Source organism: Neoarius graeffei, chromosome 11 (genome assembly GCF_027579695.1).
Source record: "Neoarius graeffei isolate fNeoGra1 chromosome 11, fNeoGra1.pri, whole genome shotgun sequence".
Lineage (NCBI taxonomy): Eukaryota > Metazoa > Chordata > Actinopteri > Siluriformes > Ariidae > Neoarius > Neoarius graeffei.
In genome coordinates this window covers 58,198,529-58,219,787 of record NC_083579.1, presented here as the reverse complement: position 1 = coordinate 58,219,787, position 21,259 = coordinate 58,198,529, and the positions used below count along the sequence as shown (strand labels likewise).

Here is a 21,259-nt window from a genome sequence, read left to right as displayed (position 1 = left end):
AGCTCTCATCTGTGATGTGTCTTGTTTTCTTTTACTATGAATAATTTATTTTACATTCCTTCATTTGAGATGTTTTCCACTCTGACCATCAATACATCCATGTATTATGTGGTTTCATGTGTTCACATTTGTCTTACATTTCAGTGCTTTTTTTCTAAACAGTGTTGGTTATTGTTCATACTGTAACTTGTATTCACCACATCATCTGGATCTTCTAGGCATTCAGAGGCGGCGTCTCATCCCTGCTCCTTTACCAGACACCTCCTCTCTGGGAATGAAGGCTGGAGCCACAGGCCAGTGGGTGGACCTGCCTCCTATATCAGGCCCATTGAAAGAGCCCTTTGAAATCAAGGTGTATGAGATTGATGATGTAGAGCGGTTGCAGCGGCGGAGACAAGAACAACTCACAGAGGTGAGTAAATGAGGATGTCTGAGAGCTTAATTAAAATGCTTGGGTTCTGGCTCAGTGTTTTTTTTCCTGTAATGATACAATGTTTTCATTATGACTACTGGCTGAAAATGTTAGCATTGATTCACATGTTGAGTCTTCAACTTGTAAAAAAGTTGAATTATCCCACATATTATTTGTATTTATCTTCTGGCCATTCTGTCATTTCCATGTCCTTGGTCACTATTTTGAAGTTGATCATGTGAGCATTAGCTGTTCAATATGCATCACTCTTTGCACTTGACATTGAAAGAAATGTGTGTGTCAGCCCCTAACATGTTATTAAAAGATGGTAATCATTTGTGACTCAGACTCTTGAACTTCATGACCTGACTGTGTCTGAATGTGTTACCTCATAGTGCAAAATGAAAAACGACTAGGATGTGTGAGTTTGACAGTAGGACTCATGGTTCAGGAAACCAGAACATAAAACACTGTGCCAACAATGCCACGATAAGTATCTCAAGAATTGGGTTAAAAAAAAAACCCCAAAAAACCTTTTTTGATATTCTGAAATAAAATATAGTGAGGGAATATGACACTGGTACTGTTTCCATTCTGCAGGTGAAACACTTATTCATTGGGTGATACTGAGAGAGAGGGGTGATAGTCTTCAGCATACCAGTATGACACTATGATACATATAGTCTGCTTTCTCTGATTTTTGCTGTGTCCTAAGCAGAACTGTCAGAAATATTTTATATAATTTATACAATAAATGGACAAAGTAGACTTGTCCAGGGTGTACTCCGCCTCTCACCCATAGTCAGCTGGGATAGGCTCCAGCTTGCCTGCGACCCTACACAGGATAAGCGGCTACTGATTATGGATGGATGGATGGATGGATGGCCAAAGTATCTGAACATCTGACTATCGTACACATTTGTGCTTATTGATCATCCCATTCTAAAGTTGGTCCACGCTTTGCTGCTGTAACAGCTTCAAGAGCATTCATGAGGTCGGATACTGATATCGGATGAGTAGGCCTGGTCCACAGTCAGCTAATTCATCCAGAAGGTATTCAGTGGGGTTGAAGTCATGGCTCTGTGCAGGTCACTCAAGTTCTTCCACACAAACCTTGGGAAAGCATGTGTTTATGGTGCTCACTTTATGTACAGCAGCATTATAATACTGGAACAGGTTTGAGCCTTGGGTTTCAATGAAGGAAAATCATAAAACTACATCATACAAAGATGTTCTAACAATTGTGTGCTTTCAGCTTTGTGGCAAAAGTTTGGGAAAGGCTTTGCATATGGGTGTGATGGTCAGGTGTCCATATACATTTGACCATATAGTGTATACTCAAGGTTTCTTTTCACAATAGCACAGTGCAACATCTACAGTTTTATTTGATCAGAAACCAGCAAAGCAGGAAAACGAGATATTGTTTCCACACAAATGTGCAGTTATGTTTTCCAACTCAGAATACTGGATGCATGTTGAGCTGATATGTTGATATTTCACTTTAGACCTAAAATTAACATCCCACTTCTTTTTTTTTTTTTCGCAGTCAATTCAGGATGTGGATAAGGTATGTTGATCAGGCCAGATTGATATAATGTAATGGTATAAGTGAATAAAAAGTTGGTGGTACTATTAAGATGTTCATGTTATGTGAGGAAACATGTACTATATTCCTGCGTTAGAAAACCAGGAAAATGTTTTAGATTCATTTGTAAAGTAAATGCTGCACTCTGTTGCAATTATACAGTGCAGTATAAGTTCTCTAATTTTAGTCTCAAAATGATTTGAAATGGCATTTACTTCATATTGGTTTTTGCCTAAATCTCCAATCACCTTTCTCTGTAGGGTCTCCTGTATTTTAACACAAAGCTGAAGGATGTTGAGCGGCGGCAACAACAGATCAGAGATCTCAAAATTAAGCATGGCACTCTAAAGGAAGAACTGGAGGACACCAAAGCCAGACTGATGATGGACCCCAGGAAGTGGATTGGAGAGTGTGAGTTTTAGAGTTAGCATTTGTATTACACTTAAGTCAAGTCATTTCAAAGTTTCTCCATTCACTGATGTTTGATTTTGCTCCATACAGTTGAGGTGGACCAGGACTTAGACCCGGAGTCACAGGAGTACTTGGAGGCGCTAGAGCAAGTCACAAGTGAACTGGAGTACTGTGTCAACCTGTGCAAGTCACGTGTTATGATGGTGACCTGCTTTGACATCAGAGTAGCATCAGAGATTCAAGAAGGACCGCGAGAGGTGGAGGTATGAAATTAGAATGGGATAGAAGTAGAGATAAATGACAAGGTGTAGAAGTGAGAAGGAATCTTGGAAGTCTGAATGGAAGGAAAATGAAATGTAGCAGCCAATTCACTGATACGAAGAACAAAAAAGACAAGGAATAAAGTTAAAAGAGTGGAGCACTGAACACTGCAGAGGAAGATTGTGTTATATTTGAGAAATGACTGGTACTGGTAATATATAGTGCCTCGCTCTGTGTAATGGATTTGAATGGAAAAAAGCAACAACCTGATATTTTTAGATCATCTACTATTTTGAAACAAAACAGACTGTCATCGTTCAACCAAGAATTTTTTTCTGCTATACCACAAAGTGCCTTTGTGATATAATTTCAATCATTATTTTTTGTATTGGTGCTAGTGCTCTAACCAGCATACCTAAGCCAACTCTTAACATAATACTTTTAAGAAGAAAATGATTTAATATTACATTGTATAGTGTATTTATATGACTAAACAGTCTGTAAAATACCATTTTTGTGGGAATATTAAAGGCAACATGAAAGGAAAGCAATAAGCTAATGTTATTGCATCTTCCTAGTATTTGCCTTTTTCCTGTACTATCAAATTACAGCATTTTGTCATCTAACCTCTGGAGCCTTATGTTCTCTTTCTAGTAACTGTGTGTGACTTTCTAACTTGCATATCAAGCAAATCTGTGATGTCTTTTAAAGATCTATGTTTGTAATACTGTTGTAAGTCAACCACTGCCAACCTTGGTTGAGCCCATGCTTAACATACACTACCGTTCAAAAGTTTGGGGTCACCCAGACAATTTTGTGTTTTCCATGAAAAGTCACACTTTTATTTACCACCATAAGTTGTAAAATGAATAGAAAATATAGTCAAGACATTTTTCTGGCCATTTTGAGCAGTTAATCGACCCCACAAATGTGATGCTCCAGAAACTCAATCTGCTCAAAGGAAGGTCAGTTTTATAGCTTCTCTAAAGAGCTAAACTGTTTTCAGCTGTGCTAACATGATTGTACAAGGGTTTTCTAATCATCCATTAGCCTTCTGAGGCAATGAGCAAACACATTGTACCATTAGAACACTGGAGTGAGAGTTGCTGGAAATGGGCCTCGATACACCTATGGAGATATTGCACCAAAAACCAGACATTTGCAGCTAGAATAGTCATTTACCACATTAGCAATGTATAGAGTGTATTTCTGATTAGTTTAAAGTGATCTTCATTGAAAAGAACAGTGCTTTTCTTTCAAAAATAAGGATATTTCAAAGTGACCCCAAACTTTTGAACGGTAGTGTAAATCCCTTCAATTTTGACTCAGTTGCCTTGAGTATTTTAAGGTGAATAGAACATGGCACATGATCATATCTACATAAGAACACATTCTAATATAACTGATATCTTGCATTTGGTGTTCAATTTGACACTCTCTTTGTCTCTCTTTCTTCACTCAAATTGAATGTACATAAGGATTTATTCCCAAAAAATTAAATGAGAACCCAAAAAAGAAAACCCCAAATGTGACTTATCTAGCTTTAAAAAAAAAATTAAAAATGGGGGAAAATTTTTTTTCAAAAAAATAAAAAAAATCAAATTTACAGTTTAATCCAGCCATTTTGCATGACCATTCAGTGTGATCTGATTAAAAAAATGATGTTATCTCTGGTCCTTGTTTACATTTACTGAGACTGCAGCAGTGTGAATTCATCATTGGGCCCTGTAGACTCGCTGTTGTGTGCATAAAGCAGCTCATAATTTATGTAGTCTGACAGGATGTGTGGAGTTCAGGAAAGACTGAGATGTCTCTCAACCAGTATATAAAAGATCAACAGCTAAAAACCTGATCCATAAATAGTTCAAAATAGATTTAACTTTGCTTTTCAGAGGCTTACGGAGAGGTGATCATAATTGTCCAGTGAAAACTAGGAACTGAAATAGTCAGCATTTGCCATTGTTACAAATGATGCAATGATTAAATTGACTATACAAAACTACTACAGATGTTTAACATTGTTTTACTGAACCACTGTGGATAAGATACACTGGAGTACTAGTGCCAGGCATTGGTTCTATGCATTCTTGCAGTCTGTAGAACCTCAAAATGCTTTTGCCTTTAGCACAAATGCACTGGCCTTATTTGGACTTTCAGAGCATTTCTTTCTGCCTTTTGTAATTCTCTTTACAGATTAACTTGCCTAACCTCTAACAAATACCTCTGTATTCCTGATGTCATGGAGGCAATTGTACAGGTGTAGATTGTCCACAATGGCTATTTGTTAACTGTCTTTCAAAATATATTTGTGAACGACTTTTGCATACCAGCATAATTACGAAGGTGGTTATTTCTACTGTTCATCAGATCGCATTAGCAAACCTTTTCCTTGCTATCCTTTACAAGTACACACTCAGGCCCTTTCTTACAATGCTGCATGAGATTTTTTTTTTAATTATTTCTTAGATATGTTCTTACTCATTTTTACATGTATTTTTAATGATGATGCTGGACTTCACTGTCATGGGCAGTTATAAACATGAATTAACCAACTAACACCAAACAAACTTTTTTTTTATTCTAAATGTACTTTATGTCATATCAGATCATATTTTCTAATGTTTTTTTTTTTTGGTTTTGTAAAAGATTTTCAAACTTTGTAAAAATGTATGATATGGCAACTTGGTATGACTTTTTTCTGTTGTGAATAAAAACATGTTCTTCTTATTGTTGTGTGCATCTCTGTTTCAGATGGCATTAAACAAAACTTCACTGTGCTATGTACGTTGATGGCCTTAAAAATACTTTAAAAGAAAAACAAGTTTTTTTAATGGTAAGGAAATACCAGAAAACCATAAAAGGGCAGGTTTCAGTTCATAGTACAAAATATAAAAGCAGTTAGTTTTGTAATGGGTGGCACGATGGTGTAGTGGTTAGCACTGTTGCCTCACAGCAAGAAGGTCCTGGGTTTGAGCCCAGCGGCCGACGAGGGCCTTTCTGTGTGGAGTTTGCATGTTCTCCCCGTGTCTGCATGGGTTTCCTCCGGGTGCTCCGGTTTCCCCCACAGTCCAAAGACATGCAGGTTAGGCTAATTAGTGGCTCTAAATTGACCGTAGGTGTGAATGTGAGTGTGAATGGTTGTTTGTCTCTATGTGTTGGCCCTGCGATGACCTGGCGACTTGTCCAGGGTGTACCCCACCTCTCACCCATAGTCAGCTGGGATAGGCTCCAGCTTGCCTGCGACCCTGCACAGGATAAGTGACTACAGATAATGGATGGATGGATGGATGGATGGATGGATGGATGGAGAATTTTGTAATATCTCTAATGATTGGCTACAATGCTGTGGCACATTGCAAAACAGCACGAGTCTTATGCTCACTGTAGGTGGAACTCTTATAGCTTATTATTCTATCCACATTCACTGGATATGAGCAGTTGTGTGCTCTGATTGGCTACTCTACTACTAGGATATCAGCTCATGTACCGTAAGCAGAAAAGAAAAATGGCAGAGCGCATCAAGTCAGATATATCACTTTATCAAGTATTTAAAAGAAACAGAAGTAGTTAAAAGAATATAGTCCCCCCCAATAGCTCCTGTTCCACACTCCAGCCCAGTCAGTAGCAGTAATGCACCTTTGATTTGGTTTGCCAACCACCAAAAAAACCCGAAATAAGAAGAAAGACATGGCGGAGCACGTTGCTGAACCAGCTGAGGACGAAATAAAAAACTACTCGAAAACAAAACCCCCAAAATAAAAAAGCAAGAAAATATGGAATAAATGTATTTAATGGTAAGAGCATATCTTTTTTTTTCAAGAATTATTATTAAAGCATTTTCCACAAATTGCTACTGTCATTTCGCCGTTTTGTTTACATTCTAAGTAGAAATTATTTTGTCAGATGTTTTTTATAAAGTTTTTATTTATCGAATTTGCAAAAAAAAATGCTCTGTTTCTCAAAATCTAGTGAATGTAGATATAATAAAACAGTTATTCCATTCAATCTCGTTGTACATGGCTAACAGCTAACTTGGTGCTCTGCACCTTGTCAGCTATCAGCTCATGCATGTACGACTCGATTTCGTGGAATAATTGTTAAATATAGCTGGTTTAGAAGTGTGACATCAAACTGTTAGTGTATTTATAATATATACTAAGTTACAGTGGCTTATCTCATATGACTGCTTTTGATATCTTGTAGAAAGACTAAGTTCTAAGATAGAGAATGAACTACGTAATATTTATTATATTTATCACATGCATATATTTTATTACATACAGCTTCACCAAAGCTCAGAAAAGAAAAGGGGTACTGGTAGGTAATCCACAGGTGTTGAATTAGGAGAAGTAGTGAGTGCTATGGATGGTCATTAAATATGTCAGCAAAACATGCATGCATGCACACACACCACAAGCTACACTGTCACCCTGTAATCCTGTTGTGCTGCCACCTGCTCTGAGGTTCACACATGAATGTGCTATTTCATTGAGGACCCACTCTTATATGCAGATGTGTGTGTATATATATATATATATATATATATATATATATATATATATATATATACACACACGCACATGCACACCATGTTTAGGATGAGAACCCTAAAATGGCCAGGTTACAGAATCCCAGCTGAGAGATACAGTCCAACATAGAACACAATATGTTCTTGGCAATGAACATAAACTGCACAGTCTAATTACTGTATAATATGGTCTTCCCCATTTATCCGATTATGATTATGATGCTTGCCAGAGTTTTAGAGGATATCCTCGCAATGTGTTCTTCTAATACATTTCAGCAGAGCTGCTTAAATTTAGACTTAGACTGCATATTGCTAGGTAATCCCCTACTTACAGAGCAAATACAATAACCTCAGCCTGCTCCCATCTTTCCTCTCTACTGTTGATTTAATTTGATTGAAACCAGAGCATACAGTAGTAATGATTTGGCTGCTCTGATGCAGCATCTGGCTTCTATATTGCTAATCAGATCTGTGGCCTTTAGTCTTGCTGGCCATGAGTGCTTTTTGACAGCAGGCAAGAGGATTGTATCCTTCAAATGACAATGATTAAACTGTACATATTATAATTTAGGAAAATATCTAATCTCAGACATGGTTTCATTCTGCCTTTGTCTGTCCTTGTTATTGTCATGATAGCTCACCTCAATACGGCACAAGCACATCACCAAACATTGGATACGCCACTGTTTCTTATCCTTTGAATCTCTTTAGCCTAGTACACATTGCAACAATCTTCAAGCAGATTTGCCTGGCAGCAGCACATACCAATGATACAAATATGATATTTAAATTCAGTTTTTGTTGATTTGGCAAAAATCTGTTAGGAATCATGAAACGTTTCTTCATATAATTCCTATGATGTGTGCGATGAGGGTTTCTGCTCTTGTTGAGGAAGTTCGGCTTTCAGGGAAAATTAATAAGTGTCATGGCTTGACAACACCATGGAGACACTCCATACTGCCTGTGAGAGTTGTGATAGGTTGTTATGCCGGTAGATCAAGGCTTTTTAAAGGTCACTTTGACCTTGAGAGCCTTTGGCCTCTCCTGTGGTGGGGAACATGAGAGCAGTGAAATGAGGGAAAAGTCAGGATGATTCCCTGCAGATTTAGTCAAGCTGAAGCTGTTCATAATCAATCAAAATGCAGATTTGGAGTTGTAATTTTACAAGAGTCTTGTACACTGAAAACTTCTGCTTATGGCTTAGACATCTTAATCAGGTACAAATGTTCTTTCGTATGGAGTAATAAAAAAAGAAATGGGGGAAAAAAATGACCAGCTGGCAGGACATATGAAAAGATATATGAAACACGGGATATATATCTGGCCCCATAAACCAAATTATCAGCAATTGATAGTTGGCTAATACCATCCCATGCTCTCAACCTTGAAAATTAGATGCTCTCTATGCCTTTTTAACCCAGTGCAGGGAGTGCATGGCCCATAAAGGGGAAGTGATCTTTAAATTTACTTCCTCCAGTCATTTCTAATGAGCAGAGCTACCCACACCTTAACGATGCAGGGTCTCTCATTTGGTCACTACCATAAAAATGCATCTTTGATTTGTAGGTGAACCTAAACCAAACGCTATATTGCTTAGGGAGATCAAGGAGAACATTATCACCCCCTGTGTAATTTATTTTGGTTTGGTCCTGACATGAAATATTCATGTTTTAATTTAGCTAGGTCCTTATTTACTCTACATCCTCAAAGGTTCTATTTGACACCTTTGTTTTCTTCCACTACATGGTTTGAATATTTATTTGCTTGTTTAATGGCTTCACCCATGGCTACCCAAGAGTTCACAAAATTAATTTAACATTACAATTAACCATTGGAGAAATAATTTACGTTTACTTAAAACACACACACACAAAGAAAAAAAAAGAATAATCTAGAATATCACCTTGTGAACAAACATGATTCCTTTTCATTTTATGAGACTACATGTGCTGGTCTGGTGTTGTGGGGTTGTTTGTGCCACCCACTGTCTTAGTGAGTTAGAAGATTAAAAGAGAATTTATGAGTGCCCTCTGTTCAAGGGGTTGTGCAGTTGGCCCAGGCATTGTTAGTCGTCCTACATTACTAGCGATTTACAACTCTGCAATCAGACTGAGTTCACCTTCGATACCAGGGCCCAGCTCTTTTAAGGGGAGCCATAAACCTAACCAAATGCTGCCACTTACTCTAAGTAATTAAAACAAGCTGGTTTGGAAAGAGACCTTAAATTACCTGAGTGTGTGGGTGAAATTTAACACATTGCTTCTCATTGCTTTCAGGAGTGTTGTAACTATTGACAAACCTTAACAAACACACACATCATTTTCCAGCAGTTCCCAACCAGTCCTTTCCACTTCTTAAGGCATGGCCATCTCATGGGACTTGAGGTCATGGACTGGGCTTTCAGTTTTGGGAGATGGTGTCGCACCAGGGATTGAAGCAAACTCTTTGAAAAACTGTTGTAGAAATTAACAGCCTAATGAGAAGTATCTGCATAAAACCTGTGGATAATGAACATGTCTGACTTCAAGGGTCTGTATAATTTGCAGCTGGATCCCATTTGTGTAAATTCACTTCATGAGTGAAACAATGTGATGGTCCAAAAAGCATCAATGAAAATCCCAAAACAGACAGTTAAATATCAAAAGAACATTCATCAGCCAGTGCCAGACACTGTCATGTTTTAAACAGGTCCCCTGCATATTTAAGCCTTTTAACTTGCACATTCCTCTACACACAATGGCCTTGTTTGTGTGACTCTGACAGGTCCAGTGTGTGTAGGTCTGGTGTTTGCCTCGTCACCACCCAGGAGTCTGGAATAATGGAGACACACAGCAACCACAGCACTGATCGGAGCTGACAGCAACCTGGCAGCAGTCAGGCAGGCTGGGGCATCCTCATCATTATCCCCTCTCCCACACCCTGTTGGGCTCCACTGTAAAGCAGGAGAAGAGCATGCTGGGGGGCCAGAAACAAGTGACCCTGGCAAAATTAGACCAAAATGGTCCAGCAAAATTAGGTTTAATGCATTGCAAGTGCAACAGTGAACAAAGTTGGTCATGTAATTCATTCTCTCAAAGGCATACAGTGCAGTTAGATATACTGTATAATGACTTATAAAAGGTGGTCTACCATGCTTCCATGTATCAGATCATATATTTGTATAAAAATCCTGCTTAATGGCCGAACCTTCCCATCACAACTGCCACCATAAACACTAGGCAGAAACACAAAGTTACTCGTTACGTTACTGTTTTGTCTTTTAGAAGTAGTACATGCTGCTATTTGTGATGTTTTTTGACCATAGTAGGTGTGCTTCTGCTGGCTTACTGTCTCAACATATTGCCTCTGAATTATTTAACAGTTATTCTACGAAATTGAGTCGTACATGAGCTGATAGCCGACGAGGCGCGTAGCGCTGAGTACAACGAGATTGAGTGGAATAACTGTTTTATTGTATCCACATTCACTAGATTTTGAGAAACAGAGCATTTTTATTTTTTGCAAATTTGATAAATAAAAACTTTATACAGGGTCGCAGGCAAGCTGGAGCCTATCCCAGCTGACTATGAGCGAGACCCTGTAGAACAGGATAAAGTGGCTAGAGATAATGAGATGAGATGAGATGAAAAACTTTATACAAAATGTCTGACAAAATAATTTACGCTTAGAATGCAAACAAACCAGCGAAATGACAGTAGCAATTTGTGAAAAGTGCTATAATAATAATAATAATAATTCTTGAAAAATAAAAAAGATGTGTTTACCATCAAATACTTTTATTCCATATTTTGTTGCTTTATTTTTTGTATTTTTTGGGGTTTTCTTTTCGAGTAGAGTTTTTATTTCGTCCTCAGTTGGTTCAGCAACATGCTCCACCATTTTGTTTTTCTCTACTCGTGGTAGATGAGCTGATAGCCTAGCAGTAGAGTAGCCAATCAGAGCGCACGATTGCTCATATCCAGTGAATGTGGATAGAATAACATGAGCTATCTGCAGATCATTGCATCATTGTTTTAACATGACAGGTCAAACCTCTTAATTTGTTTGTCTCATCTCATTATCTCTAGCTGCTTTATCCTGTTCTACAGGGTCGCAGGCAAGCTGGAGCCTATCCCAGCTGACTATGGGCGAAAGGCGGGGTACACCCTGGACAAGTCGCCAGGTCATCACAGGGCTGACACATAGACACAGACAACCATTCACACTCACATTCACACCTACGGTCAATTTAGAGCCACCAGTTAACCTAACCTGCATGTCTTTGGACTGTGGGGGAAACCGGAGCACCCGGAGGAAACCCACGCGGACACGGGGAGAACATGCAAACTCCACACAGAAAGGCCCTCGTCGGCCGCTGGGCTCGAACCCGGACCTTCTTGCTGTGAGGCAACAGTGCTAACCACTACACCACCGTGCCGCCCAATTTGTTTGTTTTATATATATATATTCCAAGTATGATGCATTTATCATGAGCATCTTTATGCTAATCTTATAGTCATGTATGTAACATTGTATCAGTGATATCAAACTAATCACCGTCACTCAGTGACTACTTAGTGCCAGGCTGTCAAGCACTTTTTTTTTTTTTGCCTCTGACCACACTGAAGGGTCATAAAATAATGTTATTGTGTTTTGTAACATATTATAAGTGCATCTGTTCTATAAGTTGTTTCTGGTCATGCGTCAATTTACCATATTTATTTTTGTTTCATAATGATATAAATTGGATTCCTTCATGCTGCTGCTTCTTAACTGTAGCAACAAAGAAGAAATTATACAGAATTCAAAATTTGTAGGATGCTTCACTGTGAATGTTTTTCAGTGTTTGCCAGTTTGTTTGAATATTAATGATACTTTTGGGTAATCAGAATAAGCACAAATACATAGTTTATTGATTGCCCCACTGTATCAGGGTTTTCAGTGAATTGTATTGTAAATAGAACTGGTCTAACATGAGCTCTTCCTTTCTTCCATTCTTTACAGGCAATGCTGTATGTATAAATGTTATTTCCATTACAATTAGAAGCATACTTTTAGATGGAACACATGAAATACTGATGGGTGTATAACCGCAATGCAGTGCTCACTCAATGTAGATGTGACACTTAAACATGTCTGGTGTGAATTTTAGGTAATATTGCTCTGAGCCCTTTGAATAGTCCTTCCTGCACCATATGGCGCATAAGGTGGCGCCAATCTCGGTTTCTGTAGCCCTCGGCCTCTTGCCTATTACATAGCCAGGGTTACAGTGGGGGGATAGTCCTCTGGTAAACGTGAGAGTTTGCTTTTTTCTCTCCTTTGAATACAGTACATATGTTCCCCCCCAAGTTCAATTTCTTTTTTTCAGGGCAACAGCCCACATTTGACCAGCAGGCCCTGAGTTTCTAGCCCCACTCATTGATGTTCCTGATGAAGCCTTTGTTGTGTATCTTCTCCATGACTGTATTCTTCAAAAATCATTCCAAATTTACATTCATATTTAAATAACTAATGCTACCTATTGTCTCTACTGATGCTAAGAACATATTATGGTGAATAGGAGCATGAGGGAATCAAATGTTCCAAAGAGATTCCAATCACCTAAGCTAAGTTGCTGAAATCTGCATATAAAATAATGCTTAATGCTGATTTTTGCATAGATTCCACCAATCACATGCAATACATTCTCTCAAATCCCACAACAAGACCCCAAACCACATGACAAGCTCTAATACGTGGTTTCCAGCCAACTCTTGCTTCGACTCTTACAGTGACTCTGACTCCATCAGGTCCCATGCTCCTAACAGATGGGCTCTTCTAATGAAAAAGAGCCCTTTTAATTAGCCTGTCCGAGGACATTCACTTACCTTGCACAGCCCCCTTTCCAATAAAGTTTCATTGACTGTGCCCTATCCTGAGCTCACAGCAACTGCCATCTGTTGGAAAGGGACTCCAGGATGATGGGGTGGCCACTTGTGTTCCTTCCTACCTCACTGAGCCAGAAAAGGGGCCAAAGGATTCAGGCAAGAATCTGGCTTTAGAGGACCTACCCTTGCTCCCTTGCCCCATCTCAGTGACTTAGCAGTGGTTTTTGGCAAGGTTATGAGGACATTCATCATGTATGTTACAACCATTTAGGATAACAATGAAAACTGAAATTAAGTGGAGTTGACAGAGGGAGAAATGGAGGTTAGGTGTGCCATAGACATGAATAGCTGCTTTAGATGATGAGGGACCATTCCACTGCGTTATAACTGTCAGGCTGCTTGTGTTCCATACACAGGATGTACATGTCATATCCTTAAAAAGGCTGGATTTGTATACAAAGGAAAGGCTTAAACATTAAAGCAAAACATCAGTAGTTTTCTTTATATAAGTCATGTAACATTAGGTCTGGCTTGTTGAGGCTTAGTGATTATTGCACTGAATGTGCTCTGTCCATTAGGGTGCTGTGTAGGGTTGAAGATGGGAACAATTCCAAGGGCTCAGAGTTGACAAGAGGCCAAGAAGACTGTCTTAGGGTCTGGGATTTTGGAGATTAACCTGTCAGGGGGCACAAAATTCCAACTGGTGCCCATGCTCTGCATAATGGTGAGCTTATTCTGTGTCTTCTGCCCTGCAACAATCAAAACTTGTCAATCCAGTTAAGACTTTTTGGTGCCCCATTTCCTCTAAGACATTTGATTCTTCTTGTGCTTTGATGGTTTTCCACAACAGGCAACACAGAGAAGGTTGTTTTGTAACTCTCTTTTTGGGATAAATAATTTGTCTACATTGGAAAAGTTTTTTTTTTAAATGTGAAGGAAATTCCTTTAAATTATGCCAAGGACAAGAAAGTACAAGTTTTTAACTCACCAGGTTTTCATCACAAACTCACCGTATGAATTTCAGCTGATCAGTAGCTTCAGTCACACTCCGAAACTGTGAACTTGTACACAGATGCCTCACTCAATGCGATTCCTTTCAGTACAGTAAATGAGAAATGTCTCCTTCAAAGCACACATACAGACATATTCAAAATTCATAAACATCAGGAACTGTTGTCAGGTTTTACAGAACAGAGAAGAATTTCTATTTGCATTCAGAAGCTGTAGTTCTCGTTCACAAGTATTGAAGAATGTTTTCATTTTAGCCATCAGACAGACAAGGTGGGCAGATGGTATAGACTCGTCAGACATCTCACTGATTGCAATAATGTATCCAGTGATCTGCACAAGACTGTAATAGAAATGACTCATTTAACTAGTCTTGTCTGGCATTTTCAGCAGATAAGGTGTCTGCATGTGGATGTAAATGAAGATTGTATGGCTATAATTATAGGCCATGGTTCAAAGATCAAAGATACTTCTGTGGTCTGTACTTTGTATTATAGTGTTCAAATCAGCGATGCATACATATACAGTATATATATATATATATATATATATATATATATATATATATATATATATATATATATATATATATATATACAGGGTGCGATTTGTCAAAAAACCAGAAGGGGGGATGGTTTTTTTTTTAATCATGAAACGTCACAAAATTAAGGTAACAATAGAGGGCTCCAAGATGATGCTAAAAATAGTAACACTGTGCGTGTGCAGCCATCTTGGAAGTCACTCGCTCCAGAGCGCTCATAGAGTACGCATCATAGAGTACACATTTAGCGATTCGTTTCCGCGTTAGAGAGCTTAAAAGCTTTGATTTTTTAAGAATTTAGACATCTGAAGTGATGGAGCACTACTGTGAAAGTTTGGATAAGCAGGCATGGGAGCGTTATGCTGAGAAGGTACATTTCATTGGGAATGTAGATCCATACACTGTTAGTGAGAAGGAATGGAAAGCTGACCCCAGCTTGTTGCCGCATGTGACATACATAGATCTTGTGAACTATCTAGTGTTTCACCCAAGTCCATTTTGTGAACTAAAGGATTTCCAGAACTACAAGAGTATGGAAGCATACGATAGATTTGTGTCCGGTTGGGTCCGCGATGTGTCGGTGTTGACTGCTGAAGACGGAGAGACAAAAGTGATCAGAGGGAAAGTGTTACACTCGCAGAGTCTATCCCAGCCTAGTCTACACCCCTGGATAATATTTGACAAGAGACATGCTATTTTGTGTGCACATTGCAACTGCATTGCTGGACTTGGGGAATGTTGCTCCCATGTTGCTTCCCTGTTGTTTTATGTTGAAGCGGCCACTAGACTGAGGGAAAGAATGACGGTCACACAACAGCCGGCATACTGGATGCTACTGGTAACTATGAAATTAAAATAACTATTTTAGTAACTATTTTAGTAACTATGAAATTCAAGACAATATTAACCTACCTGTTACAAAGTGATCAGAACAAATCCGGATACAGTCAAGTTGTCCTAAATTTGAGTGGTTAATGGCAGCCAGCCACTGTCGTCTCCTCCGCTCGCTTTTCTCCTGTGCTGCAATTCCCGGGTTAGTCACGACTTTAGGGAGTCTGTGGAAGCTTTTGCCACCCTTTTCCCCCCGGCTACTACAGCCAACAATGACGCACGTATTTGGCATTGTCACCCCTTTTTGCTTCGCTGGACAACAACAATGCACTGACACAGCGACCTTTGACTTCCAATATGGCCGCCGCCGGGTTCGCACTGATCTCGAAGCACTCTATAGGCTAACAGCTCAATAACATCCAATGATATCAAATGAATAACACTAAATGAAAACGAACACTAAACCAGAGATAGTAAATTCATCTTCCTATCTCTCTGACTAAATACACGAACACTAACACACAACAAAGTTCGCATGGCTTGTCGCGTTGCTGTGATGTTTCTCTCCCTCCGGATTAAATGGACAGTGACTCGAAAATCACTAAAATACATGAATACTAAATGAACAGTTTGCTCTGATGGCGCAGTTCATGTGGCCTTTTCTGCTTTCCCGTCGGTGCGCTATCCGCCGCGTTTCGCCCTTCTTTAATCCACATTTCTGCGAATTTCTCAGCAGGGAAGGAACGCACGTCTGGCCCATTGACAGCAAGGAAAAGAAGGCTGTCAGTGTGGATACATTCATTCTGTTGCGCTCATCAGTAAGGATGTGATTCATGGCGCTAAATCCACGTTCACACTCTGGATATTGTTATTATCTACAATGTATCTATTTGCTGGGGACGTTCGTGAACATCAAAGCTGCCACTTCGGGTCATTTTGAAAGTGAGTGCAATGTAGACCATAGAAAACTGTGTCACAACATGCCTGTCATGTCAACTTTTTTTTTTGGTTTGTTTGTTTTATTGACGGGGTTGTCCCCGAGGATTTTTTTTCAGCAGAGATAAAAACCAGAGGGGGGGATGATCCCCACCATCCCCCCCAGCAAATCGCACCCAGTATATATATATATATATATATATATATATATATATATATATATATATATATATAGTGTTTCAAAAAATTTGATATCATTTCACAATCTAATAACTTTGCCAATTCTTGTTCAATTGACCTCAAATTTTAAGCCTGTGCAGTGTGCATTTATGAGAGAATTCTCTAAAAATGCACCAACTGCAATGCAGATTTGGACGTGGAACAAAAAGTTCAAAGAGGAAGGCTGCCCTTATCAAAAAGAAGTATACTTCAAGTTCATTTTATTAAGTATACTTAAGTATATTTCCTTCAGTATACTTTTATGTATCAAGTATACTGATATCAATGTGCTTACAGTATACTTGTAAGTAAACTAATCTAATACTTCTTGGGACTAAATTGGCCCACTTTTAGTTTATAAAAAGTATACTTTAAGTCTAAGAGAAGTAAACTTTGAGTATACAACTAGTATTTTTTATTTTGTACTGCAAGAATACCACAAGTAAACTTACGGTATATACTAATAGTTTACTAGTTCTATACTTGTAGTCCACTCTTTAGTTTCCAAAAGCATACTTCATAGTATACTGGAAATATACTATGAGTTTACTTGTTTTATACTTCTAGTCCACGTTTTAGTTTACTAAAGTATACTTTGTAGTATACTGGAAATATACTATTGGTTTACTTGTTACATACTTCTAGTCCACTTTTTAGTTTATAAAAATATACTTTATAAATGCATATTGGAAATATACTATTAGTTACTGGTTATATACATCTAGTCCACTTTTTAGTTTTGAAGTATACTGCAATTACCCTTCTAGGTATACTATTAGTTTTCTAACACTATGATTTTACTGATGAAATCTGACTTGTTTTTTGATGAAATTGTAAAAATTCAGATGTATTTTGGTGATGGCGCATAACAGCCAGTATGATTTAAGTCTGTCACAATGTTCTCACCTTTGTTTTCAAATTTGTCGGCAAATAAAATAAGAGAAATGTTTATCTGTCTCTTTGTGGGTTAACAACACTATATACATAAAAGATAAGTTTAAGTTCCAACACTGTTTACTCTTAAGCTATTCCACCCCAGAGCTGACCACAAACTTATGGTACATGCAGGTTTAAAAGATGGGATTTAAAACATGCTGCCACATATCACAAAGAAGCCAATATGTGTGAAAAAGAAGTATTTCATAGGCTACTATGAAAAGGATAAGCACAACTACAGGGCAAATACACTTAAACATAAGGCACAAATATTTTAATACTTTATTACACTTTTGTTAAGTATATCTTGATCAAAAGTTTAAGTATAAGCTTAATATACTTAGACTTTTCTATATACTTTTCAGTATAAGCCAAGTATACTTATGTATAACCTTATTAAGTATATCTCTGATAAGTAAATAAAAAGCAAACTGAATGCATACTCTCTTATTTTTAATTTAAAAGAAGTAGAAGCACACTTGAATAAACTTTTTTGTAAGGGTGTCTGTGTGTGTCTGTGTCTCAGGCGGTGCACATATTGAAAATTTGTGAAATCGTTCATGGAATCCACATACCTTTGAATTTCTCATTCAAATTTTGAGGAATAAATCTTATATTGTTCAACATTAAGCCTGTTCAGTTTCATTTACCTAGACTATGTAGTTTCTGGGATATTTACATCTCAAAAAATATGAATTTTTTTTTAAACACCCTGTGTGTATGTGTGTGTATATATATACCCCTCCTAGAACTGCCACCTTATTGTGGTGGAGGGGTTTGTGTGCTTGAATGATCCTAGGAGCTATGTTGTCGGGGGCATTACGCCCTTGTTAGGGTCTCCCAAGGCAGACAGGTCCTAGGTGACAGGCCAGATCAAGAGCAGTTCACTAAAACCCTTATGGATAATACTAGATCAAGGACCGTGACATCGCCCGGTATGGCGCAGCCGGGGCCCCACCCTGGAGCCAGGCCCGGGGTTGGGGCTCGTATGCGAGCACTTGGTGGCCAGGCCTTTGCCCACGGGGCCCGGCCGGGCTCAGCCCGAAGCGGTGACGTGGGCCCGACCTCCTGTGGGTTCACCACCCACAAAGGTAGCCGTAGGGCCCGGTGCAGTGTGGATTGGGTGGCAGTTGAAGGCAGGGGCCTCAACAACCTGATCCCCGAACACAGTGGCTAGCTGTTGGGACATGGAATGTCACTTCGCTGGGGGGGAAGGAGCCTGAGCTTGTGCGGGAGGTTGAGAGGTACCGGCTAGAGATAGTCGGGCTCACCTCCATGCACAGCTTGGGCTCCGGAACCCAGCTCCTTGAGAGGGGCTGGACTCTCCACTTCTCTAGAGTCGCCCATGGTGAACGGCGGCGGGCTGGTGTGGGCTTGCTTATAGCTCCCCAGCTCAGCTGCCATGTGTTGGAGTTTACCCCAGTGAACAAGAGGGTCGCCTCTCTGTGCCTTCAGATCGGGGAGAGGGCTCTTGCTGTTTGTGCCTATGGGCCAAATAGCAGTATAGAGTATCCGGCCTTCTTGGAGTCCCTGGGAGAGGTACTGAGAGGTGCTCAGACTAGGGACTCCATTGTTCTACTGGGGGACTTCAATGCTCACGTGGGCGATGACAGTGACACCTGGAGGGGCGTGATTGGGAGGAACGACCTCCCCAATCTGAACCCGAGTGGTGTTTTGTTATTGGATTTCTGTGCTAGTCACGGTTTGTCCATAACGAACACCATGTTCGAGCATAGGGGTGTCCATAAATGCATGTGGCACCAGGACACCTTAGGTTGGAGGTCAATGATCGACTTTGGTGTCGTTTCATCTGATCTCCGGCCCCATGTCTTGGACACTCGGGTGAAGAGAGGGGCTGAGCTGTCAACTGATCACCACCTGGTGGTGAGTTGGATCCTCTGGCGGAGGAGGAAGCCGGACAGACCTGGCAGGCCCAAACGTATGGTGAGGGTCTGCTGGGAACATCTGGCCGAGCACTCTGTCGGGGAGGTCTTTAACTCCCACCTCCGGGAGAGCTTCTCCCAGCTTCCGAGAGAGGCGGGGGACATTGAGTCTGAGTGGACCATGTTCTCTACCTCCATTGTAGACATGGCTGTTCAGAGCTGTGGCCGCAAGGTCTCCGGTGCCTGTCGTGGAGGCAATCCCCGAACCCGGTGGTGGACACTGTAAGTAAGGGATGCCTTCAAGCTGAAGAAGGAGTCCTATCAGGCCATGTTGGCCTCCGGGACTCCTGAGGCAGCTGATGGGTATCGGCAGGCCAGGCATGCTGCAGCTTGGGCAGTTGTGGAGGCAAAAACTCAGAACTGGGAGGAGTTCAGTGAGGCCATGGAGGAGGACTATTGGTCAGCCTTGAAGAAATTCTGGCAAACCAACTGGTGCCCCAGGAGGGGGAAGCACTACTCTGCCAACACTGTTTACAGTGTGGGTGGGGAGCTGTTGACCTCGACTGGGGACATTGTCTGGCAGTGGAAGGAATACTTCGAGGATCTCCTCAATCCCACCATCACGTCTTCCATTGAGGAAGCGGAGGCTGATGACTCAGAGGTGGACTCATCCATTACCCAAGCCGAAGTCACTGAGGTGGTTTGCAAGCTCCTCGGTGGCAAGGCACCGGGGGTGGATGAGATCCGCTCTGAGTATCTCAAGTCTCTGGATGTTGTGGGGCTGTCTTGGCTGACACACCTCTGCAACATCGTGTGGCGGTCGGGGACAGTGCCTCTGGAGTGGCAGATGGGGGTGGTGGTCCCTCTTTTTAAGAAAGGGGACCGGAGAGTGTGCTCAAATTATAGGGGAATCACACTTCTCAGCCTCCCCGGGAAGGTTTACTCCAGGGTACTGGAGAGGAGAATTCAGCTGATAGTCGAACCTTGGATCCAGGAGGAACAATGCAGTTTTCGTCCTGGTTGCGGAACACTGGACCAGCTCTATACCCTTCATAGGGTGCTCAAGGGTTCATGGGAGTTTGCCCAACCAGTCCACATGTGCTTTGTGGATCTGGAGAAGGCATTTGACCGTGCCCCTCATGGTATTCTGTGGGGGGTGCTTCGGGAGTATGGGGTTCGGGGCTCTTTGCTAAGGGCTGTCCGGTCCCTATATGAACGGAGCAGGATTCTGGTTCACATTGCCAGCAGTAAGTCAGACCTGTTCCCAGTGCATGTTGGACTCCAGCAGGGCTGCCCTTTGTCACCAGTTCTGTTCATAATTTTTATGGACAGAATTTCTAGGCGCAGCCAGGGGCCGGAGGGAATCCTGTTTGGGAACCACAGGATTTCATCTCTGATTTTTGCGGATGATGTTGTTCTGTTGGCTTCTTCAAACCAGGACCTTCAGCATGCACTGGGGCGGTTTGCAGTCGAGTGTGAAGCGGCTGGGATGAGAATCAGCACCTCCAAGTCCGAGGCCATGGTTCTCGACCGGAGAAGACCCAGGACATGCTGGAGGGACTATGTTTCTCGGCTGGCCTGGAAACGCCTTGGTGTTCTTCCCGAGGAGCTGGTCGAGGTGTCTGGGGAAAGGGAAGTTTGGGCTTCCATGCTCAGACTGCTGCCTCCGCGACCCGGCCCCGGATAAGCATAAGCGGACAAAGACGAGACGATATATATATATATATATATATATATATATATATATATATATATATATATATATATATGGGCTCAGATTCAGTTTGCTTTTATATACTTTACATTTACATTTCAATAGTAGAGATGTTTTTTCTTTCTGACTTAGATCTAGTTCACATCAG

At 40.5% G+C, this 21,259-nt stretch overlaps 1 protein-coding gene across 4 annotated transcripts in view; it reads left to right on the top strand.

Annotated features, from left to right (window-relative positions):
• The window catches only part of kif26ab (kinesin family member 26Ab), a 133,279-nt gene extending 127,883 nt beyond the window's left edge, over positions 1-5,396 (top strand). For 3 of the 4 annotated variants that reach the window (XM_060934348.1, XM_060934349.1, XM_060934350.1), the window contains 4 exons: positions 219-412; positions 1,959-1,979; positions 2,258-2,408; positions 2,499-5,396. In XM_060934348.1, coding sequence (XP_060790331.1) covers positions 219-412; positions 1,959-1,979; positions 2,258-2,408; positions 2,499-2,677 — 545 coding nt within the window. In that variant the 3' untranslated portion in view covers positions 2,678-5,396. Of the gene's footprint in view, positions 1-218; positions 413-807; positions 1,073-1,958; positions 1,980-2,257; positions 2,409-2,498 lie in introns of those variants that run through there. The other variant, XR_009655652.1, reaches the window with a different exon arrangement.
• Positions 5,397-21,259: the final 15,863 nt, after the last annotated feature.